At 39.4% G+C, this 21057-nt stretch overlaps 1 protein-coding gene across 1 annotated transcript; it reads right to left on the reverse strand.

Annotated features, from left to right (window-relative positions):
• Positions 1–487: 487 nt before the first annotated feature.
• On the reverse strand, positions 488–20995 carry gtf3c2 (general transcription factor IIIC, polypeptide 2, beta). The gene is made up of 20 exons (XM_058614196.1): positions 20694–20995; positions 19800–19903; positions 18970–19519; positions 18087–18187; positions 17599–17771; positions 17419–17510; positions 16889–16966; positions 16393–16494; positions 16061–16288; positions 15858–15969; positions 15639–15756; positions 9580–9611; positions 9280–9409; positions 8913–9057; positions 6975–7136; positions 6088–6166; positions 5159–5290; positions 4776–5060; positions 4271–4378; positions 488–2069 (listed from the first exon to the last, which is right to left on the reverse strand). The coding sequence occupies exons 2-20, from the start codon at positions 19822–19824 to the stop codon at positions 1842–1844; spliced, it is 2880 nt and encodes a 959-aa protein (XP_058470179.1). The 5' UTR covers positions 19825–19903; positions 20694–20995; the 3' UTR covers positions 488–1841.
• Positions 20996–21057: the final 62 nt, after the last annotated feature.

Here is a 21057-nt window from a genome sequence, read left to right on the forward strand (position 1 = left end):
ATGTGCATATGCTTCACATCACATGCATAAAATACGAGTGATATTACAGATATGGCTGTAACATTTATATGTAACGGATTTATATGGTGACTTTTTATGCTAACACTGGGTCATGTTGGACTTGAACCCCACTGTTTTAGATGAATAATTCAGCATTTAAATGAGCAATTGCCAAAATAATCCCAGGATGCAGTTTAATAGCAGCAGTTTTGATGCTTAATTTCGCATTAGACGAAGAATTTGGCAGCGACTTTTCCCCCATTTTTGATTTTTTCCAGTTGTCAAAACATCTACCAATGTATTTACAGCTGCCATTGAATGCATCTCGTATCCTGTTTGTGTATATTTGGATTATACTTGTTGAAAATGTGTGTCAATCTGGTAAACTGTATCCAATATTTAACCTGATTACCCAAAAATCTACTGTAAGTGAACGGGTTTCTACAATTTTAAAGTCAAACGTGTTTACAATGTACATTTCTTTTTAAATGTATTATTTATTTATTCAGTTTTTCTTTATTATAAAACATAACAGAGCAAAACAGAATAAGAGCAGGTCTTGTACAGTCTGATAAGTTAAAGATAATACTGTCAATATTAAGTTTTATTCATATATAAATCATTTCTGCAGACACAGAAAAATAAATGGGATTAGATGGGATTTCGCTGAACCACACCCGCTAATTTGAATTTAATCCTTTTGAATTATCAGACTCAAACAGGAGAAGAGAAAGAGAAAAAAAAACACCTAAAATGTTTATAAACGATACATCCATTTATTTTCTAAAAAAAATATTCAAGTATTACCCAAGAGTTTTATTTATTTATTTTTTAAGAGAAAAGATAAATTACAAAAATACAGCAGCGGAAATTAGTTTAAAGGGACACTGTAAAATTTCCATGGTTGTTTTTTAAAACACCAACAAAAATCGTGAAGTTTTGTGAAAGTGTGAAGTGTTTTAAGGCTAATGTTGTAACTACGTAAAGAGATACTAAATTTGCGTTATTTGCGTTATACACATTTATGTGACATAATGTTTCAAAAATATATAAAAGGTGAATATGGCGTGTATTTGCATTTTTTTGTGCAGCCCATCTACGCACCAAAAGAAGAATTCGGACAAAACAACTGGACAAGATCAGCGTCGATAAACGACACTGCGCGTAATTGCGCTCGTAAGGCAAGAAAATCTTAAAAGGAAAGTAAGAAATTCTCATGACCTGCCAACGGAATGTTTCACAGGTAATAAATGGACGAGTTTGCCAAAACAAAACGAACGTAAACAGATGAAATCGTAACGTTAAAGAGCACCAACCCACTGCCGCGACATCAACTCCAGGTCAGGAAGTTATTCATAATAAATTTATCACGACTTAAACAAGAGCAGCAGGGCTTCATAACTTTTCCTGAGACTTGATTGACTGACGATAAATAACTGCCTCCGAACTCCCGGTTTACTGCGATATTTATAGGTTACTTATACGGTAAATAAGAAATAACGAAGAAGCCGTAACTGATCTACTGGTGATCAATAATTAATACAAACTTAAAGGTCGCAGTGTTAAGATCAATTTCCGCGTTAACCTGAAACACCCACTAGGGGGAGTGAATAATGATCTGACATGTTTTCCTACTTTAATTTAAAGTTGCTAAGGTCAATAATTTGTCTTTTATGAAGCAAATGGCGACTTAAAAAAGAATTAAACCAAAAATGATTAACAGTAAACGTAGAATTATAATCGTTTCCATGGTTTTTAAAATATTTACACGAGAGACAGCTTTGTCTCTCGTGTGACTGTGTGGTCTACATTCAGGTTCTGGTTCAAGTTCTGGACTCGTGCTATAGCGGATCTGGTGGAGTCTGCGCCGGAGTCTCCTCCGGAGTCTCCTCCGGAGTCTCCTCCTGGTCTTTGGGCTCGTGGAGAGCACTGAAATTGGTGTGGCTCCTGCCGATCACTTCTTTGATGCGATCACCGAGCAGTAACTTCAGACAGTTGAGTCGCACGACGCCCGTCTGTCCTCCCGTCGCCAGCCACACGTGGCAGCGCAGGTTTGGGTTGAAGCGAACCTGAGGAGAAGGGAGAGGAATTTTGTTGTTGCTCAAATTACAAGCAAATTCTTTTTGAGATATGTCACTGTGTTGATGTGTTGACAACTCTGGTGGTTGCCATCTTGTCCGAAGAAAGACGTCACCGCCACCATTGTCTATACGTTGTTTACTTATACTTCCAGGTCAAAGACCGAGGGAGGAATTTCTGGGGCATGTGCAGAACACCAGGTCTGACTAAGCGTATAAATGCAGGAGTAATCAGACTATGAATCATATTATCCAGTATGTTAGTCGGACTAAGACTAGCTGGATTTTAGTCTGACTAAGACTAGCTGGATTTTAGACTGACTAAGACTAGCTGGATTTTAGTCTGACTGAGACTAGCTGGATTTTAGTCTGACTAAGACTAGTTTGATTTTAGTCTGACTAAGACTAGCTGGATTTTAGACTGACTAAGACTAGCTTGATTTTATTCAGACTAAGACTAGTTTGATTTTAGTCAGACTAAGACTCGCTTGATTTTAGTCGGACTAATGTGTTTATGTGACATTATAACTGAATTATTCTTAGTCTTAGTCCGACTAAAATCAGATTGTTACACTGTTTTTCTTTCTTAAAACTTTTAAAGCAGCAAATTGTTTTGTCGTGAGATTTTTTTCCTTATAAAATGGCAGATGAAAAACTTATTCCAGAATTATGAGAAAAATAAAAAGGTTTTGTGTTTATTTCTTTAAAACCTGGCGCTGCGACGATGAACTGACTCTGAAAAGTGAAGATAATCCTCACTAGATTCTAGTTTCCTTTGGATAAATTAAGAATATCTAAATTAATGCCCAGAGACAATAATTACTGTCTCGTCCTGCCTTCCCTTCATCTGTCCTTCTCTTCATCACTATAAATCCTTCAGGTGAGAATCCGTTTTAGTTTTCTTTCTCTTTATTCTTTATTATTAAATTGCCTTCAGACAAAGAGCCGGTCATGAACCTAATAGTGTTTTTCTTTTCTTTTTTGTGTTGAGGTTGTCCAGTGAGATGTCGGTCCATCATCTCGTCCCAGAGGGGACGCTCACTGTCGTCCTCCACTCTTTAAAATTAAACACATCAAAGCCTCAAATGGCTGCTTTCCATCTCCCCCTCCCTCCCTCCTTCCTTTCTTCCACTGAGGGTGACATTTTTCTCATTTTACACATCATTACATTCAGCCCGTTTTTATAGCTGCCCGTTAGAGGAGGAGGAGGAGGAGGAAGAGGAGGAAGAGGCTCCTCCACCATCTCTTTATCTCTGTTTCCTTTCTGTGTCCTGATGCTCTTTATCTTACACTTGTTCTTGTAAATGTGCTGATGTGTGTGTGTGTGTGTGTGTGTGTGATTTATGTATTACCTCTTTAAGACCCTTTTTTTTCTGCCAGAAACGCTGACCTTGTTAGGACCTGTTGTCCTTATAGAGACCAAAACCTGGTCCTAAATGAGGCAGAACCTGAGGCAGTAAGGTTGTCATTAACTCATTATGGTTAAACCTTTTTAAAATTGCCGCGGGGAATAATACACACAACTCCTAATTTATATCAGTGGTCAACAATTGTTGGCACGAGGGCCAAAACTGGCCCGCCAGCATCAGTATCTGGCCCGGTAGATGATTTAACAAATCTGCATCTTAAATGATTTGTTATCTTAACAAAAAAAATGTAAATTTCATTTCGAGTTCAGAGCTTTTATAAGTTGTGCTGAAATAAAGGATGTAAATCACTCTATATTGCACGTTCTTATAGCCTCTGTACATACATTTTAACATAGTAATGGGGAATTTCCTGAATATTTTTGGTTTAAGAGGAGTTAAGATAAGACTTTATTGTCTGTTTGCACAGAAAATCCTCCTGCATTCATCATTCTGACAATCGACAGTAGACAGTAGACAGACCTAAGATAAAGTCTTATAGAGCCAGACGTTCTGCTGTCCCTAAAAACAGATTTGCACCAATAACCGCTGCCAAGAGAATTTGTCTCAGCTTCTTCAAGACATTTGAAAACATCATTATTTCAAAGTTTGGGAAACAACACTGAGTATTTTTCAACATTTTCAGACATTTTATGGACTAAACAAGAGAGAAAATAATCGACAGATTCGTCGATTATAAAAATTATTATTTGTCTACACTGTCGATATGAATGTGTCCTTCAAATCACACCCGTGTGTGTGTGTGTGTGTGTGTGTGTGTGTTACCTTATGTACTGCAGCCAGTGTCATGTCGTCCAGGTTCAACTTGGCCTTCACTTCTGTGTTTTTCATGCGTTTCCACGTCGCTCGCTTGTCGTATCCTTTAAACGTGTGCTGGTGGAAACCAAAGGAGACGATAAAGAGCGATAATTCTAATTAAAGTGTCAAAGGATCAATCACCCCCTCAAAATAACATAAATGTGGCAAATTTCCATTATTAATAAAACATTTTTTTTTTTCACTTATTAATGTTCGCTAAAAACTGGTCTCCTGTCTATGATGCTGAATAGAAACACTTAGATCTGTTAAACTTTAATTTTAGTGTGAGTTTTTGGGACGTTTATAAGGGTTTAAAGCACTTTTTTGAAACCTAAATCATTAAAATAATATCACGGACCTCAGTTGTCAGAATAATTGTGACAACTTTGTGAACATTTTTCCGCAAATGACTCTTTGCCTATTTAATCCTTGCTTGTGTGAATCATTTCATGATCATTTAAATCAAACCCACCATGTCAGTGTCTGTGTGGTGAAGGCAGTATTTCTTCACGGCCTCTCTGAACGTCTGGAAGCGCAGAGGAGGACATTTGTTGTTCTGGCCTCTTCCTCGTCCTCCTCTTCTGTTTTCAGTACCGTTCTCATCCGCTCCTTCAGATCCAGTGTCATGTTCTCCTGCTTCCTGCTCTTCAGCAGCCACTTCCTCCTCTTCCTCCTCGCCACCTTCTCCTCCTTCTACCGCTTCATTTTCTTCTTCTTCTGTGGTACCGTTAGGCACCAGAGACGTGACATAGATGGGCTGAGGACACAGCAAAATGGACAGGACGGTTAATAATATGTTCAATATAATAATAATAATAATATGCTGAAGTAAAAGAAGAAAAACAGTGGACTCACAATTCGTTTATCTGCCGTGCGTTTGTGGTACGGAGGAGGAGAGAAGCTGGTCTGAGGTAAAAGCGCTAAGATCACCTCGCCGAGGCTGTCAGCCGTCACCACGCAGTTCAACCAATCGCTGTACGACAGAGACTACGATAAAAAACAGGATACATCAGAATCACAGCATTAACTTAGGTTACACTTGAATTAATATTTTAAAAAAAAGCAACAGTACAGTCGAGACATTTAAAGTTGGAGTTCAAGCACGTTTAAATTCAACCAAGTGCATTTTTGCATCAAACGTGAACAAAAGTAAATAAAACAAAGACATTTTTACAGTTAAAGCTGTAGTACGTAATATTTAAAATAGCAATCGGGGGGTGGGGTAGCTCAGTGGTTAAGACCGGTACCCTGTGTGCAAAAGACATCATGGTCGCAAGTTCAACTCCACCCCTGGCAGGTTGTACTCAATTCCATTGTAATCTATAAATGGCTATGGATAGTTACATTGATATCCCAGACTCTGTGCCTGGCATGAGTCAATAAAAGCTCCTGCTGTTCCCTTCACCACGCAGCTCCAAGTAAATAATGTTACGTTAAAAGACACATAAATAAAACACAATTTACCACCAAATATTTGACTTCTAAGCATTGAAGAACTTAGAAATCCACAGGGGGCAATAGAAGGTTGATCATATTCTATATTTTTCTTATTGTCGACAACATCATTAAAACAAAACTTTATGTTTGTTATATTGACAAACGTTGGGTTTGTTATATTGACAAAAACGCCACCACAGGGCATCCTGTTTACATTAATCACACACTTCAAGCATCAAATTAACATTAATCTGCTGCCGTGTTCAGACAGCCACGGCCACAATTAAAGGACTTTTTCAAGAGCAAAATGAATCTATTTTGTGCCATGAAGGCAAAGTTTCACTCACCCAGACTGTGCCAGTCCTAGGAATTGCAAAAAAGGAGTTCAGATGATGGTCAAAGTAATGGACACCTTGTGAACCCTTCCTAAATGACAGATGAAAAAAGGATGACAAATCACCATCAGGTCAGGAACTTAAAATACAGTCAAATTCAATTTAATGGTCAGGAGAAGAAGAAGAAGAAGAAGAAGAAGAAGAAGAACGAGACAGCCTGAGCAATTCTTCTTTTGTTCTGATTTGTTTTTTTGAACACCAGAGAGTGTGAAGCATGATCCATTATAGAATGTGTAGGATCGATTATGTATCCTGTCATAGAGGCTTCACGGAAGATTGTCAAGTAAATGGTGTGAAAGCTCTTGTTCGTCAGAACTGAAAAAGCCTCTTGGATGAAACGTCTAACTACAGCTAACTACTGAAGAATATTATGACCTGGACGACTGAGAACCTTCACCGTACACACACACTCCCTGGATGTTTAACCAATAAGTTCTTCTTCTGATATGATGACATAACTGATATTTACGATCTAAATAATTATCATAAACTAGTTGCTGCCTACAATATTTTTGCAATTAAAATGCTGAGAACATCCTCTGCTGTCCCACAGAGTAAATCAAAGTCGAATATTTGTATATTCTAAACTTGAGCGCATTAGAGCTAAGTTTCAGTGATGCAGGGTTCACAGCGTGTTGAGCTAACGGGAGCAGCGAGTGAGGTGCATTCATAGACCATGGTAAATTTCACCATTACTGCAGGAACTATTGCGTCTTAAGCGGACCCTCACATGGAGGATAAAGCGATAGAAGACGGATGGATGGTTGAAATGTCACCTTTAAGCCCCTCGAAGTTTTTCTTTTGAAATTCTCAAATTCGATCAAATCGAGCCAACTCACGCTATGTAGGCCATGTCCTGGGCCATCATCATTCCCGGTGCGTTCAGGGGCCAACAGATTTCATTGGTCACATGTCGTTTCTGAACAGTGATGGGAGCGTCGGGCCTCCTCAGGTCCCACAACTTCACGAGACGGTCCTCGCCCGCCGTCACCATCAGGGATCTGAGACGAAAAAAGAGACAAAGATTTTGACAACTCAAGGGATGAAAAGCATCAAAATTCAATTTATTTCTAGATGTAAGAGGCATTAATGGCGGGGAGCGATCCATGATTCTTGAATTCTGAATTGTTTGAAATGCATCACTGTGCTAACATTGATGAAATCTGACTGGCGTCTGCCATAAAAACAAATGAGGACAAAGCAAAAGAGAAGATTATAAACTGTTAAGGTGAGAGAAAAGAGAAGAGACACAGACATGGAACAGAGAGAGAAAGAAGGAAGGGGGTGTCATGAAGTTTTATCTCTTTCAACATGGCTGTGTAATTAAAAATCAGTGATCCAGACAAAATGTTTGTCCTCCAGTGTATCTCTACTGCAGGAATTAATCTCGTTATTCACCTTAACTTTGGCGCGAGCGCCGTATCTTTAGTTCCAACGTTACCGAAAATCCAAGAGTCGACAGAGATGGATGATAAAACCAGACAGAAGAACGTGGCTGTTCATGAAATTAGTCCCACGTTATTTATCTTAAGAAATTCCCTGTGGTATCGACTGCGGTAGATGAAAGTCAAACTGGCAGACGATGACGACGAGTTTTGCAAAAAAGTCGACCGTAATATCTCAGAGTTTGAGCTGATTCTGAACATTTCTTAAATTGCGTTTGAGGCCAAAAACACTCTCCTGTCAGCAAATAAATTCTCCCCCCAAACCTGTGTTCATGTCAGGACAGACAAAGCCTTTTTGAAATCATGTGACATCAGCAGTCGTATTAATCATCGTGGAGGATCACTGTGCAGATTTATTCATAGGTTACTGCAGACGGTGGATGACACACTGGCCAATATCAGATTTTTAATAAAAAGCCAATTTTGGCAGAGGTTATTACTTTGGCCTTCGTGCTGACTTGCACTGCCGTCGTCAGTGAATCCTTGTGGATGTAAATGACCCCTCATTTCATACATCAGCAGAGTAATCGAGCACAGAGGAGAACGTAGTTCCTATGAGGGTTTAAGAGAAATCCTGAGCTGTGACCTTTTATTACACATCAGATAGTGGACAGTCCAGTCTCACATGACAGCAGAGGATGTTCCAAAACCTGCTCTTCACTTCAACAAACTTTTATCTGAACTTTTCCACCAGTGGTTTGGTTCAACTGGCTCATGAGAACGATCCAATCTCACCAAAGAACTGAAACAAGGCTTTTCTTAAGGCTTTTCTTCAGGCTGTGGTTGTCGAAAAACCTTAATTAAGTAGTTTGCTGCTTATTGAGGTATTTACTCTTTTAGCACAAACTTCAAAGCTGTTATCAATTTTATTCTGTTGAAGGCAGTTTTTAGATTTCAGATTTTAGCTTTAACTTTATTTTGGAAAAAAAAAAATTCTGTCCTAAATTAGTTAATGCATTCAAAGACCATGGTAAATTTCATAATTTCTGCAGGATCTGTAGCGTGTTGAGCTTAGAGGAGCAGCTTCAAGATGCATTCAAGAAACCTTGTAAATGTGATCACAAATTTGAGCCTGGAACGAACAGCAAAAGTGCATCCAAAACTGAAAGTTCTACTAGAGATAAGAACTTCCAATTGTTTTGGGGGCGGAGCTTTGACTAGAGGGTCAATAGAAAACAAAGTGTAGCCTGCTAATTCTATCTATTTCACACCTTTAATGAAAATGTAAAAGTCTATATTTAGTCATTATTTACAGGAATAATGTAAAGGTGTAAATGCATCATCAGCGAGCACGCACACACAGGTGAGACCAGAGGCCGAGACAGTGTTTACCTGGAGGCGGGACAAAAGGCCAGGCTCCGGACACCTTGGTCATGAGCGAATAAGCATCGGTAGGGCAGCAGAGTCAGCGATCTGTCGGACTCTCGCACTTGTAACAACGATGATTTTGTGGAAAGATCCCAAAAACCTATTGTTCCTGAAGACAGATGGGGGGAAAAAAAGGAAAATGAATGAATGAATGAATGTCTTCTAACGTCAGCAGACAGCAGGTAATCAACTTTCTGTTGGGGGAAAAAAAACAAATGTCATGATGAATACAGATGAACCTGGAGGGATCCAGGATGTTCATCTGTTTGGTCTTTCAGACACCGAACCAATTAGTCAAGAAACTTCCCCCACCAAAAAAATCAATTCATACCATCATAGAATCCAATAGCTATTATATTGTGTGGTTTTTCAGGCACCCAGTCCAGGGACAGGACTTGTCCACTTCTGTCGAGGCGGGGTTTTTTCAACGAGCCCAGCTTCAGAGTCACGACTCCTTCTGCCTGCAGGAAACAACGAGAACCATCAGCAACAACAACAACACTGACAACAACGTGAAGACGTGGACACACACAGGTCACTGTTGTGTAGTATCTGTTTATTTTTGTATGTATAGACAAATGAAAACTTAAACAGGGCAAATAGAGAATGACTGGGATGACAGGAGTCTAACCTTATATATCGGCAACTGCTGGTTGGTTTCTCCTGTAAGAAAACAACAAACAAAGAAATCATAATTTGTAACTGTAACTTTTAAGGCTTGTGAGGGTGAAGCCACAATCATTCACACTCACATGTGTACATTTATACAGCATGTCACACTGAAATTAGCGGGTATACACGGAATTTGTGAACCCGCTTCAAAAGGGCAACAACCACCATTGTCGGAGTTGTTTGCGTCGCTTATGTGTGAACTGTCTCTCTCTTTAAGCGCAGATTGGTCTGTCATTTTTAGACTTTGTCTAGTTTAGTCTAGGATCAATGGTTTTATGTCGTTATAACTCACAATTTCAATTGTCTGCCCATGTTAACGTGACGCCACTTAGATCAAGATTTCATTTATCGGAATCGATTTATTGAAATCGTGACTCCCCTATTAAGGACTTAAAAAATGTCAGTGAAAATTAGCAAAAGCGCCCTAATTTGTATGCAAAATTTTCAATAAAAATTTGAGTGATAAGAAAATTAGCAAAAGCATTGTAGCCGAGTCATGTTTTGGCTGCCCATTTCTTTTTTTTGGGAGAATAATATTTGTTATGCAAGTTGTAGAATTAGGTCTTTGAAATGACTCCGGTAGATTGTCGATTTTGTGATATCGGTGTCAGTATCGAACACAAAAAGTCATATCATACCATCCCGAGTCAACTCCTATCGCTATCCGATCACAGGAGTAGGGTATAGGGCTTGAAGTTATATCACCAGTTATTTGTTTAAAGTTTATTTAGTTTTAAAGTAATGAATTGAGACAAACTTTGACTTGACTTTGACAAATTTCCATTCATCCAGTAACAACCATGAATGTCCGTCTGTGTGGTAATCGGCTGGTGGGGGGTGGGGTAGCTCAGACCCCCAAACCAATTTGAAGACCTTTGCCAAACTTTTACTTAAGATTTATGAGAATATGTTTTCAATAACATGCGTAAAATGAAGTTTTAAAAAGTGCTGGTGTCGTGGTGATGACTGGACATGAAGAACTGCTTAAATAGTATTCCTGTTGCCCCGGCCTTGACCTTAACCACGAGTTTAACGGATATAAAATCCAAAAAAAAAACTGGAGCTAGGCTGTTCCCCATCATTAGTGTTTTCCTCCCCCGACTTCAGTTAAGATTATAGAGTCCAGATCAATAGTTTTCTTCACTCCTCTCAAACACACACACCGGTAGTTGTTTTACAGAAGCTTGCGGAGTCCTAAATCAAGTCTACATCCACATCGGAGCACGTTTTAGTTTTAAAATGCATCACCTTTGCTGCGTTCATGCCTGGCAACCACGCTATTACCCAGTTAATGGGCTCCTAAACCATAGAGTTTTGGAAAATGCTGCAGCCTCCTCTTTTTTTTCAGTTTGAGATTTGCCGACTGCACACAGGTCGAGATCTTTTATGTGATTATGAAAGCTGTAAAGAAAATTGGATCCATATAAAACTGTGAGAGGACAGAACTTCAATTGTTTAACGGGGTTTTCGACGCCTTTACTTATCATATAACACTTTTACCTGTCAAACGTACTCAAGAAAAATGTTGGATATTGAAACTTAACACATCTATTAACTATATAGACTTATACAACTTGTATGATTTTGTGGATTAGGGGTGATTTGCAGATATATTCATCTTAAAACCAGACCCTGCATAGTCCATAACATGTCAGAAAATGTTTAAAAAACCTCAGTTAATGTGGTTAATGTTATAGAGAAGCAAAGAAACCAGAACATTTTTACATTTAAGAAGCTGGGAAATCAGGAAGAATTAAGAAAAATAAGGAAATTGATTAATTGCTGCAGCCTTACATAATAGTACTGTGATGGTGAGCAACGCTGTAACTGATAAGGGTCATTAGTTGGCATCAGACACAGTTTTCACCAGAATTTACGCTGTGACAAATCTCTCCACTTTGTGGGGGAGTTTTCCTTTCTGTAGCTGGATTCTTTTTTTTTTTACTTGTGGAGCGCAGCGTAAATTCAAGGAACGACCGTTCACTCGACTTACTGAGGGCACCGGTGTGAGCAACGGTGACATTGGCAGTGTTTTGGGAAGAAATGTGACGGATATCTCCCCAAACTAGCCCCTTCAACCTCGTCTCATGTGGATAAATGAAAGGAGACAAAAGTAAATGACACACTTGAATGTTCTGTGTTAAAAGAACACACCAGTGTTGACTTTGACATTGTTTGGAATAGAAATGAAAGAGTACAAGTGCTGTTTTACAATTTAAAAAGGGAACCAAACATCTACAAACTCCTACAATCTAAACTACAGTTCAACTTATGCTTTAACTCAAACCTGTGATCCATAAATATTCTTAAATGATGCACAATAAATATTAACGATACGTTAATATTTATTGTGCATCATTTAATTTTGTTTAGAATTACTGCTTCTTCTTTGAGCCTGAACATATGCAAGTAGCTAATTTACAGACATTTACTCCATTGCTCCAAAGTGCTTTCATTTTTATTTTTCAAACCAAACATTTAGTTTAGGTTAACTGTCAACAGAATAGCAACATAATCTCAGTTCATATTTTTTCAGAATAAAGGCAAATCATTCAAGATCTGATGATTTGTTAAATCATCTGCCGTGCCAGATGCTGATGCTGGTGGGCCAGTTTTGGCCCACGGGCCACCAATTGCTGACCACTGAGTGTCACCAGCTCTTGACCTGGCGGGGAGTTGAACTGACAACCCTTGACTTACAAGCCAATTGAAGTAGATATTTAATTATTCTGACATTGTATTGAAAGAGATTCATCTCAATGAGCTTATTCCTGGTTAAATAAATAAAAATAATAACGGACTGTAGAACAGGCAATAACTGGGCCACACCTTCCAAAAATAAGTTCTGGGTGATTGACAGTCTGGATACCAGGGTTGTCGTTTACTAGTGAGTGAAAATTCATGGTTTCCAACACTAACAACTGGCGTGGTGATGCATCTTCTTTTGTCATTTCAATTACAGATCCTTGTCTGAAGGACTGAATTGCACTGTAAATTATGTGCTGTCTCACATTCACGTCACCTTTTTGTCTCTTTTTGTCCCTGCCTGGGCCAATTGTGCGGCTTTAACATCCTCTTCATCTACTTCATCCACTCACTCATTCATTCATTGTGTGCGACAGAAGCCATTTATAATTATCTGTTGCAAACAGACACACGCGAGCACTGTTTAACCAGTGCAATTTCACCTTTAACCCCTTTCAGCTGATACTGAAACACACTACAGTCGCGTACAGTCTGGTGCGCGTGTGTGTGTGTGTGAAACAGAAGCCCTCAGAGGTGAGCGCTGCTCTGCAACCTTTTTTTTATCCAATAATAACCACAATAACCTACGGCTGGAAGCAGAGAGGTGGTGGAGCAGCTATTTGGAAAAAGCCAATGACCCATGAGGAGAAAAGAAAATGGAAAAAACTAACGGCCATGAAGCAAAGAGAGAGAAGAAAGAGGAAAAAACCAACAACAATAATAAAAGAATGGAAATGTCAGGCTTTTACACACTGCACTCGTGTCCAAACTATAACACAACAAACTTCATCGTCTTTGTTTTCAATTCATTTGAAATATTAACACATGACTGATTATGCATGGGCTTCTCTACAGCGGTGGCGTTAAATCAATGTAAAGGCAGTGGTGCATTTTCTGTCTACTGCCTCGTGTCAGTGTGTGACGCCCGGAATTTTAAGTTAATAATGCAGCGGTTGTTTATCAATCGACAAACAAATCATCGTTGTATCATCAGGGTGTGTTTAAGTGTCATTTATTAGGTTTAGTGACATCATTTAATAGGCAAAATGTTACTTTTCTGTGGTGTTTTTAATTATTTGATTTGTTATGTAAAGTGTACGAAGGTAAAGTCAGCTGTTGAAAATGCATTCACTGGACATACGTTTAGTTTCGTATTCTGGTTTATTTATTTGTAGGGCTGCAAGGTTTAGGTGTTTTTTTCAATAATTAAAAACAAGCGTTCGGATTTTTCAGCTTCTTAAATGTGAATATTTTCTGGTTTCTTTGCTCCATATAACAAAGAAATCATTAAAATGATACATTTTTGTTTATGGACAAAAACAAGAACACTCAAGAACGCCATCATTTACAGGTCTGGCAAACACCGATCAACATTTTCTGACACTTCGCAAAACAAACAAGTACCCGTTTACTTGAGAAAACAAGTTACAAACAGCACACAAATTGTTGCTCAAAATTCACTTAAAATTTGCATTTTTAAAGTGTGATGAAAAAATGCCAAACAGTGGGCTGAGAGCTGAGTGAGGGCAAGTGAGGAGTAGTGCAGGGGGTGTAGTCTGGTAAAGGGAACAAAGTGACAGCTCTAAAATGTATTTAAACAAAAAAGAAAAAAAGGGGGAGGAGTCTGGGACAACAAGCCTAACTGGTTGGACAAAAAAAAAGTGTACCAGTGATGCAAGAAACCAATGGCAAAATTTTAATGCAGTAGCTGGTGTTTGACCAGAGAGGGGAGTAGACACACACATTTTTTATCACAACAAGTATAATTACAACAAATAACATTTAGTAGATAAACACATGTACACTAGTTTACACCTGAAAAAAGTGAATATATCAATCATGTTGCTGTGTTTGTGGAATAAAACCCCTTTTCTTTTTGTTTTTTTTAAACCATCTCGACCTCGATCCTTGTGCTCATTACTGGAGGGATTGACAGCCAGTGTGTTGAGTTTAGAGTAGCAACTTCAAGATGCCTTCAAGGAACCTTGTAAATGTCACCACTTCTACAAACACACATGAAGTCCACTACTGGACTAACTAAATGTGTTGCTGTTGCTACTGCTGCTGCTGCCACCTTGTGGTACTAAATGCACCATAAAATAAGTCATGGGCAAGTAGAAAGATTCAGTTTTTACAAATTCAATCATTGATAAAACGTCTGTTTTTAATATATTTTGAATCATCACTCGTGTGTTATGATCTCAGACTGGTGTAGTGGTCAGACACACACACACACACACACACACGCGCGCGCACACACACACACACGCACACACACACACACACAGGTTTCTGTGTATGATGGATGTGGCACATAAGGTCAACATTCATCTCATTCACACACAGTCTTCTATTAGCGGAGCCCCAGAGCCGGCGGCGGCTGACGCAGTGAAGTGATCTGTATGGACTGGATGCTCAGGCTCCACCATCCATAATGTCAGTGCACACACACACATACTCCTGGAGAGAGCTGTGTGTGTGTGAGTGCGTGTGTGAACCACTGCCATTGTTAAAGCCGCATTAAACAGTTTGATAAACCTCCCAGCGCTTTCACACTTACACACACACACACACACACACACACACACACAGAGGGAGGGAGTAGACGGAGGCTCTTCATGGACACTGTGCTTTTATGGAGTGTGATAATCTGGTGCAGTTAATGTTGTCCACTGCTGCTTGATTGATTGCACACTTCACTTTGAGTTAATCACGTTATGTACGAACGGCCTGGAAACTAAAATCCTCACTGTGCGACGGCGGCTGCTTCACACAGTTCAGATCGATGAGGTCTATCAGCAACTGTTTTCATGAACTACTAATTAATTTAAGCCACATTTAGATCAGTTCGCGCTTCCAGTTCCAAAATGTATGATTTTGTGATTCTGGTATGTGGAAATGTTTTACTGTACTGCAAGGGCTACAGAATACAAACTTTTTTTCTCTGTTAAAACAACGATAAAGATAAAGATAAAAAAGCTTTAAAGTGTCCTTCAGTAGGATGTGTGACAAGATAGAGGAAACGATGGTTGACGCAGCTAATGTTGCGTTAAAATCGTGTTTTTACATTTCTACCATTATCCGGGCATCACTACGGCAACACTGCAGCAGTCCTGTGTTCTCACAGACAACCGCATATACCGACTTCTGGCTTTAGAGAGGCAATGCTGCCCTCTGCTGGACTTTACAGGTACAACATTATTGTATGAAGTCAGGGAAACTTTTAGGATTACACCTCATTTAAATAAAAAGGCAAAAAAAAGGGAGTCTTACCAGAGTTGTGGAGCTCCTTGCTGGCGTGCAGAGCGTCAGGGTGGGGCAAGCTGTAGATGGTGACCACACCACTGGAGGTGGCAACTGCCAGGAGACCAAGTCTGGGCAGGAAAGGAGCCTTTTTTGGAGGCAGCAGAAAAGTTCAAATTCTAAATTATTGTCACAAACAATATTAGCTACATTCAGCACCAGAGTGGATATGAGAGTAGTGGCTTTTACCTGTCTGCTGCGGCTCGGAAGCTCCCATCCTCCTGCAGGACACCACTTCAGAATCCAGATGAATCCTTTGTCCTGAGCTAAACCGTAAGCCAGAAAAGGCCGAGAGTCAGGGCTGGACGGAGAGAGTAAGACAAAAAAACAAAAGACATCAACAACACCGTGAAGACAAACTAAAATGTATCCTCCTCATCCTCTGTACGTACCAGCGGTTGTACTCCAGCGTCCCCACATCCCACAGCTGAACGAGTCCAGGTCCACCGTACATCTTGTGGACGTAGTGCCGATCGTCCATGCCTCGATGACAAGCCAGAGCGATGTACTGCGTGGCCGGAGTGCCGTCGGGTGTCGGACACCACTCCATGGACCAAACCGGTCCTCCCGTGTACAGCGACATATCCCAGCGTCCCGGGTGAGCGGACACTGCTTCAAACCTGGGTCAATCACATTCAAAAAGTAAATATCTACATATAAAATATTATTGTCCAGTGTCAGATTGATACTGAACCTTGTAATAGAGACTGAAATAATCTTCCACCTGTTGAGACTTTGCAGAGGCGTCTCCTCACGACCGAGTCCTTCTCTGGACACTTTGAAAGCAGCTGAATGAAGCTCCTGAGGCAGATATTTCTCCAAATCACTGAGGAAAACACAAATATTCACCTATAAAACTTACAAAAACAAGGAAATATTGCATTGTCAAATTTAACCAGTCAAATTGTGTGCTTTTATATTTTTAAGTGGAAGTTTACTTCACAAATGAAAGCGGGGGACGAGCGGGAGAGTCCACATCATGCTGTCTCACAAATTTTTACACACCGGACCTTTAAATAAGCAATCGGTGCTATTAACTAAGTTACAAAAATAAATAAATAAATAAAGGGGGAGGAGTCTGGGACAACAAGCCTAACTCTGGTTGGACAAAGTATATTTTCAACAAATAACATAAATGAATACACATATATACACTAGTTTACACCTGAAAAAAAGTGGTTAAGGTATTAAGTAACACTTTAAGGTTTAATTTGACATACTTTTGTGGTACGAGGTTCCACTTGTTGGTGGAGGGGATCCAGTCTGGAAACGCCCAGTTGCTGAAATAATCCTCACGGCTGTAAAAAACGTATTCATGTTACATCGCAGTAATAAATCATAGACTTCTCACTATGGCTAAAAATAAACAGTTATGGAACACTACTTTGTGTTTCTATGCAGTGAAAATATACTCCATTTGCCCTGTTTTTTTTTTTGCCATATATATTAAGTTATCATTTTAAAATAGTGCTATATCATTTAAAGCTGCAACTAACAATTGTGTTCATAATTCTCAATTCATTGAGTACTCGTTTTGTGCAGACAATGTCAGAAAATGTTGATCAAATCCTTCAAAAACGATGATGTTCTCAAATGTCTTGTTTGGTCCATGAACCAAAATCTATCAGTTTTTAATGATTTATTTGTTTTATGGAGCCAAGGAAACAGAAAATATTCACATTTAAGAAGCTGAAAACCCAGAGACTACTCAAACCAATAAATGAGTGAGTGAGTGAGTGCTGCCACTTACAATTTCTTTGTCGTTTCAACAAAGTCCAGGACAAGTGTCTTGATGTTCAGTACGAGGCCCTTGCGACCATTGGTTTTGGAGGCCATAGTTTTCTGTGGGAGAGAAGACACATGTACATTTACATTTAGGCATTGACGTTTATCCGTAATCATAACAGCAAAGTGAAGAAAACCCACTCACGCATTGCTTCCTGAGAAAGCCTTTGCCCATATCCACGTCCAGGTCCAACTCGTCCGGCTCTTCGTCGTCTTCCAACTCCTCGGCGTCGTCGTCCTCGACCCCCGGCACAAAGTCGTCATCGTTTTCAGAATCACTGTTCACATCAGAAAATTTCCTCTTCTTCCCTTTACGTCCTGCAGGAAACATTATGGCGAAACATTAATGTGTTCTGAACAGCAAACGATTGCTGCGGTCTGTGTTTGAGCCAACCAGAGAATAGTTTTTTTTAAATGCATCAAGAACTAAATGTTCAATAACAAGACACAAAATTAAAGTTAATTAAAGTCTAATTAAGTATAAAAATGGTGAGCAAGGGCTAAGAACTTAATAAGTTCTCTCCAAGTTTTAACCAATAAATGGAGATGTTTTCATCCAAAATCTAAAAACTGTGCTGAGGATCTGTGAATTTAAAATTATCAACAGGATTTTATTTAGATTTTTAACTGTACCTTTGGGAGTTTTCCCCTCTTTATTGTTGGATTTAGGGTCAGTGTCTTCATGGGGATGATTGAACACCTCTTTGGCCAGAGTCTGGAGATACTTTAACGCCCTGGAAGAGATTTTTATTTATTTATATTACTTTGCATCATCAATGATTCGATCTCATCTCAACCATATATTCATTTTTATGTCGGTATGTTTAGTGACAGGAAACACGGATATTATATTTCAGATCTCAAGATACATATCAATATTAAAGATTTGCTGTCCTGATAATTGTAAAAAATATGCTTTAAGTATAATGTTAGAATTCTTAAATGTAAACAGACTGATGGAGTCCTCTGTCATTCAAAAAAATCCACAAATATTGACTTAGTAAACAGTTGAACGATTGTCATAAATATTACATATAACCTCATCAATGTGACCGATAAAGATGTAGCATCACAAAAACAAGTAACTAAAGTGACAAAAAATGTTACCAAGAATGTTATTAATATTACAAAAAACATTAATTACCCTAAACAATTCCCAAAATGTTAAAATGTTCCAAAACAAGTTAAGCGGGGTCCCAAAACCTAACTTATGTTGCCAAGAAATGTGACAAAATGTTGTAATATCAAAAAAACAAGTTACTTAAGTGACAAAAAATGACTTAGTGAGCAAAATGTTGCAAAAACATATCACTGACAATTAAAAACATTACCAAAAAGTTTCCCAAAATGTTATAATGTTCCAAAACAAGTGAACTCAGGTCCCAAAACACAACTTATGTTGCCAAATAATGTGACATCAGTAATCAGTAATGATACAAAAAAAGAAAAATTCTTAAGTGTAGAAAAGTAAATTATGACTTTACTTAGTTATGTTGAATAAATTGTTAAGACTTACATTTTTGCTGCTCCTCTCCTGCGACGTCCTCCCGGCTCCACCTCCTCCTCCTCCTCCTCAGGTTTATCTCTCGGTGATTCTACGACAGGCGGTGGTTTCTGCTTTTTCACATATTTCCTCTTTGGCTTTGGTGTCCCATTTTCCTGATGCACAGCATCCACAACTCCGTCCTCTACAGTCGGGAGGAGGCCACCGTCAGTGCTGGGAGATTTTGGGGTGGGAGTTTTTTTGGCGGGAGTCTTTTTTGCAGGAGTCTTTTTTGTGGGTGTCTTTTTTGCGGGAGTCTTTTTTGACGGAGTCTTCCTCGCTTTTTTAGGAGTCTCCTTTACGGGTGTCATGTCACATTCAGGAGCCATTTTGTCCATTGCTTGGTTGTCTCCACCTTCTTTACTCTTAGCCAAAGCCCTTTGAGAGGGTGTCCTCCCTTTCCTTGGGCTCCCTTTTGGTGATTTTTCAGTCTCGTAATCTGAAAATTTGGGATTGCTCCTCCGTTGTCGTCCTCTAGAGCTGGGTGGTAGACACTTGTGCTCCTCCGGTGGCTTCTCTTCCCCTGTAGGAGCGACATTATATATCATGCTAAGGTCTGTGGAAAAAAGTTTGATATCATAAAGCTACTAATCAGTTCTTTCAAAGACATTTTCCAGACATTGTGTATCTAAAAACTGTTAAAATACACTCAAATTAACCATTTTGAGCATGCGAAATATGTGAAAAATGATGTGGAAAGAAAACATGTAAAGATCCAAACATAGTGGTTTTCAAATGGGGGTTTGTACAAAAATGGGGGTTTATACAAAAATGTGTATAAATGAGTGATGTACTATATGTACCTTGTCCAGAGTCAGACGGATCCATGACCTCTGGGTTTCCTGTGCTACCTCGTCAGATGCCTCCTCATGTGTGGACCAAGTTTCTTCTCAGTCCGTTTTTGCTACTGAGAAGGAACCAGAAACCAAGAAAAACGTCACATGTCACTTCTGACATTTAAAAGAAAACATTATTTCCCCACCTTCTTCCAATAAGGTTACCAGTTGTTTTACATCAAAGCCGAGGGAATTAATAATATACTCATCGTTATTTGCAGGCCTATATCAAACCAAACCACTGTATCAGTGTAAAAAAATACTTCTGAAAAAAATACTACAAACAATTTTCTATTTAGTTTCCAATGACTCCACATTAGCCAATATTTCATCGTAGTACCGTTTTCTACTGGGGTCTTGGCTGTCAGTGTCGTCACTATGACGTAATTGTCAGCCTGATGACTGATGAGTAAACTAGTTATTGTCTTTAAAATGATAGGTTAAACTGTAATTGTGTCAGAGTTGTAAATCATATTTTTGTCATCAGAATATTCATGTTTCTGACATTGACTAACTGCATCATTGTTAGTAAATGTTCAAATTCAAATCCGCATTGATAAAGGTACGCGAGTGATAGATGTATGAAACCCCAGGCTTTTACGAATCTCGACCCATTTATAGATTCGGCATATATATTTTGAGTGTGAAACAAATGAAGAAGCAAGTTTTGCAATACTACAATACTCACGCTTTCCTCCTGCCACGCGAGTAAGCTAACGGTCGTTGCTAACGCTAACAGGTTAAAGTGCTTGTAGGGCGACGCGTTTGTTGTTCTGACGTTAATTTACATTTGTACATTAAAATTCATCTGATAATCGACAAAAGTTAGCGACGTGTTTGTTGGCAGCATTAAAACCTCACCTGCCGTGACAGCAGGGCTCCCTCTTCCAGTGGCGAAGGCTTAAAAACGTTGCACCGAGTCCGGGAAGCCAGGCTCGGGTCACACAGTATCAAATCCCAAACGCTGCTTCCAAGAACGTCGCCGTAAATTATCACTTTATCCACGGGGACATTACCGACACGCGCGCTCGGTGGCTGTTCTATCGTGACCGGTGAGCTGCGAACGCCGTCCGCCGTGTTTGTGGATATTCAGTTCACCGGAATGTACAATCTGCCTCCATTAGACCGCCATGTTTTTACTGGACAGGCATGGGTGGTCCACACCGCCCCCTACCTGCGGAGAGAAGAACAACGCCTGATTTCTACACCGTAGCGCCCCGAGTTC

The sequence above is a fragment of the Solea solea genome, chromosome 17 (genome assembly GCF_958295425.1).
Source record: "Solea solea chromosome 17, fSolSol10.1, whole genome shotgun sequence".
Taxonomy (NCBI): domain Eukaryota; kingdom Metazoa; phylum Chordata; class Actinopteri; order Pleuronectiformes; family Soleidae; genus Solea; species Solea solea.

Excerpts from the sequence above, each read along its gene's own strand:
- gtf3c2 (XM_058614196.1), bottom strand. The coding sequence starts at position 19,824 with ATGGATCCGTCTGACTCTGGACAAG. Across the intron at positions 16,495-16,888 it reads TGGAACCTCGTACCACAAAA|TGATTTGGAGAAATATCTGC; the intron begins GTATGTCAAATT and ends TGTTTTCCTCAG. Across the intron at positions 16,289-16,392 it reads CCTCTGCAAAGTCTCAACAG|GTTTGAAGCAGTGTCCGCTC; the intron begins GTGGAAGATTAT and ends TGATTGACCCAG.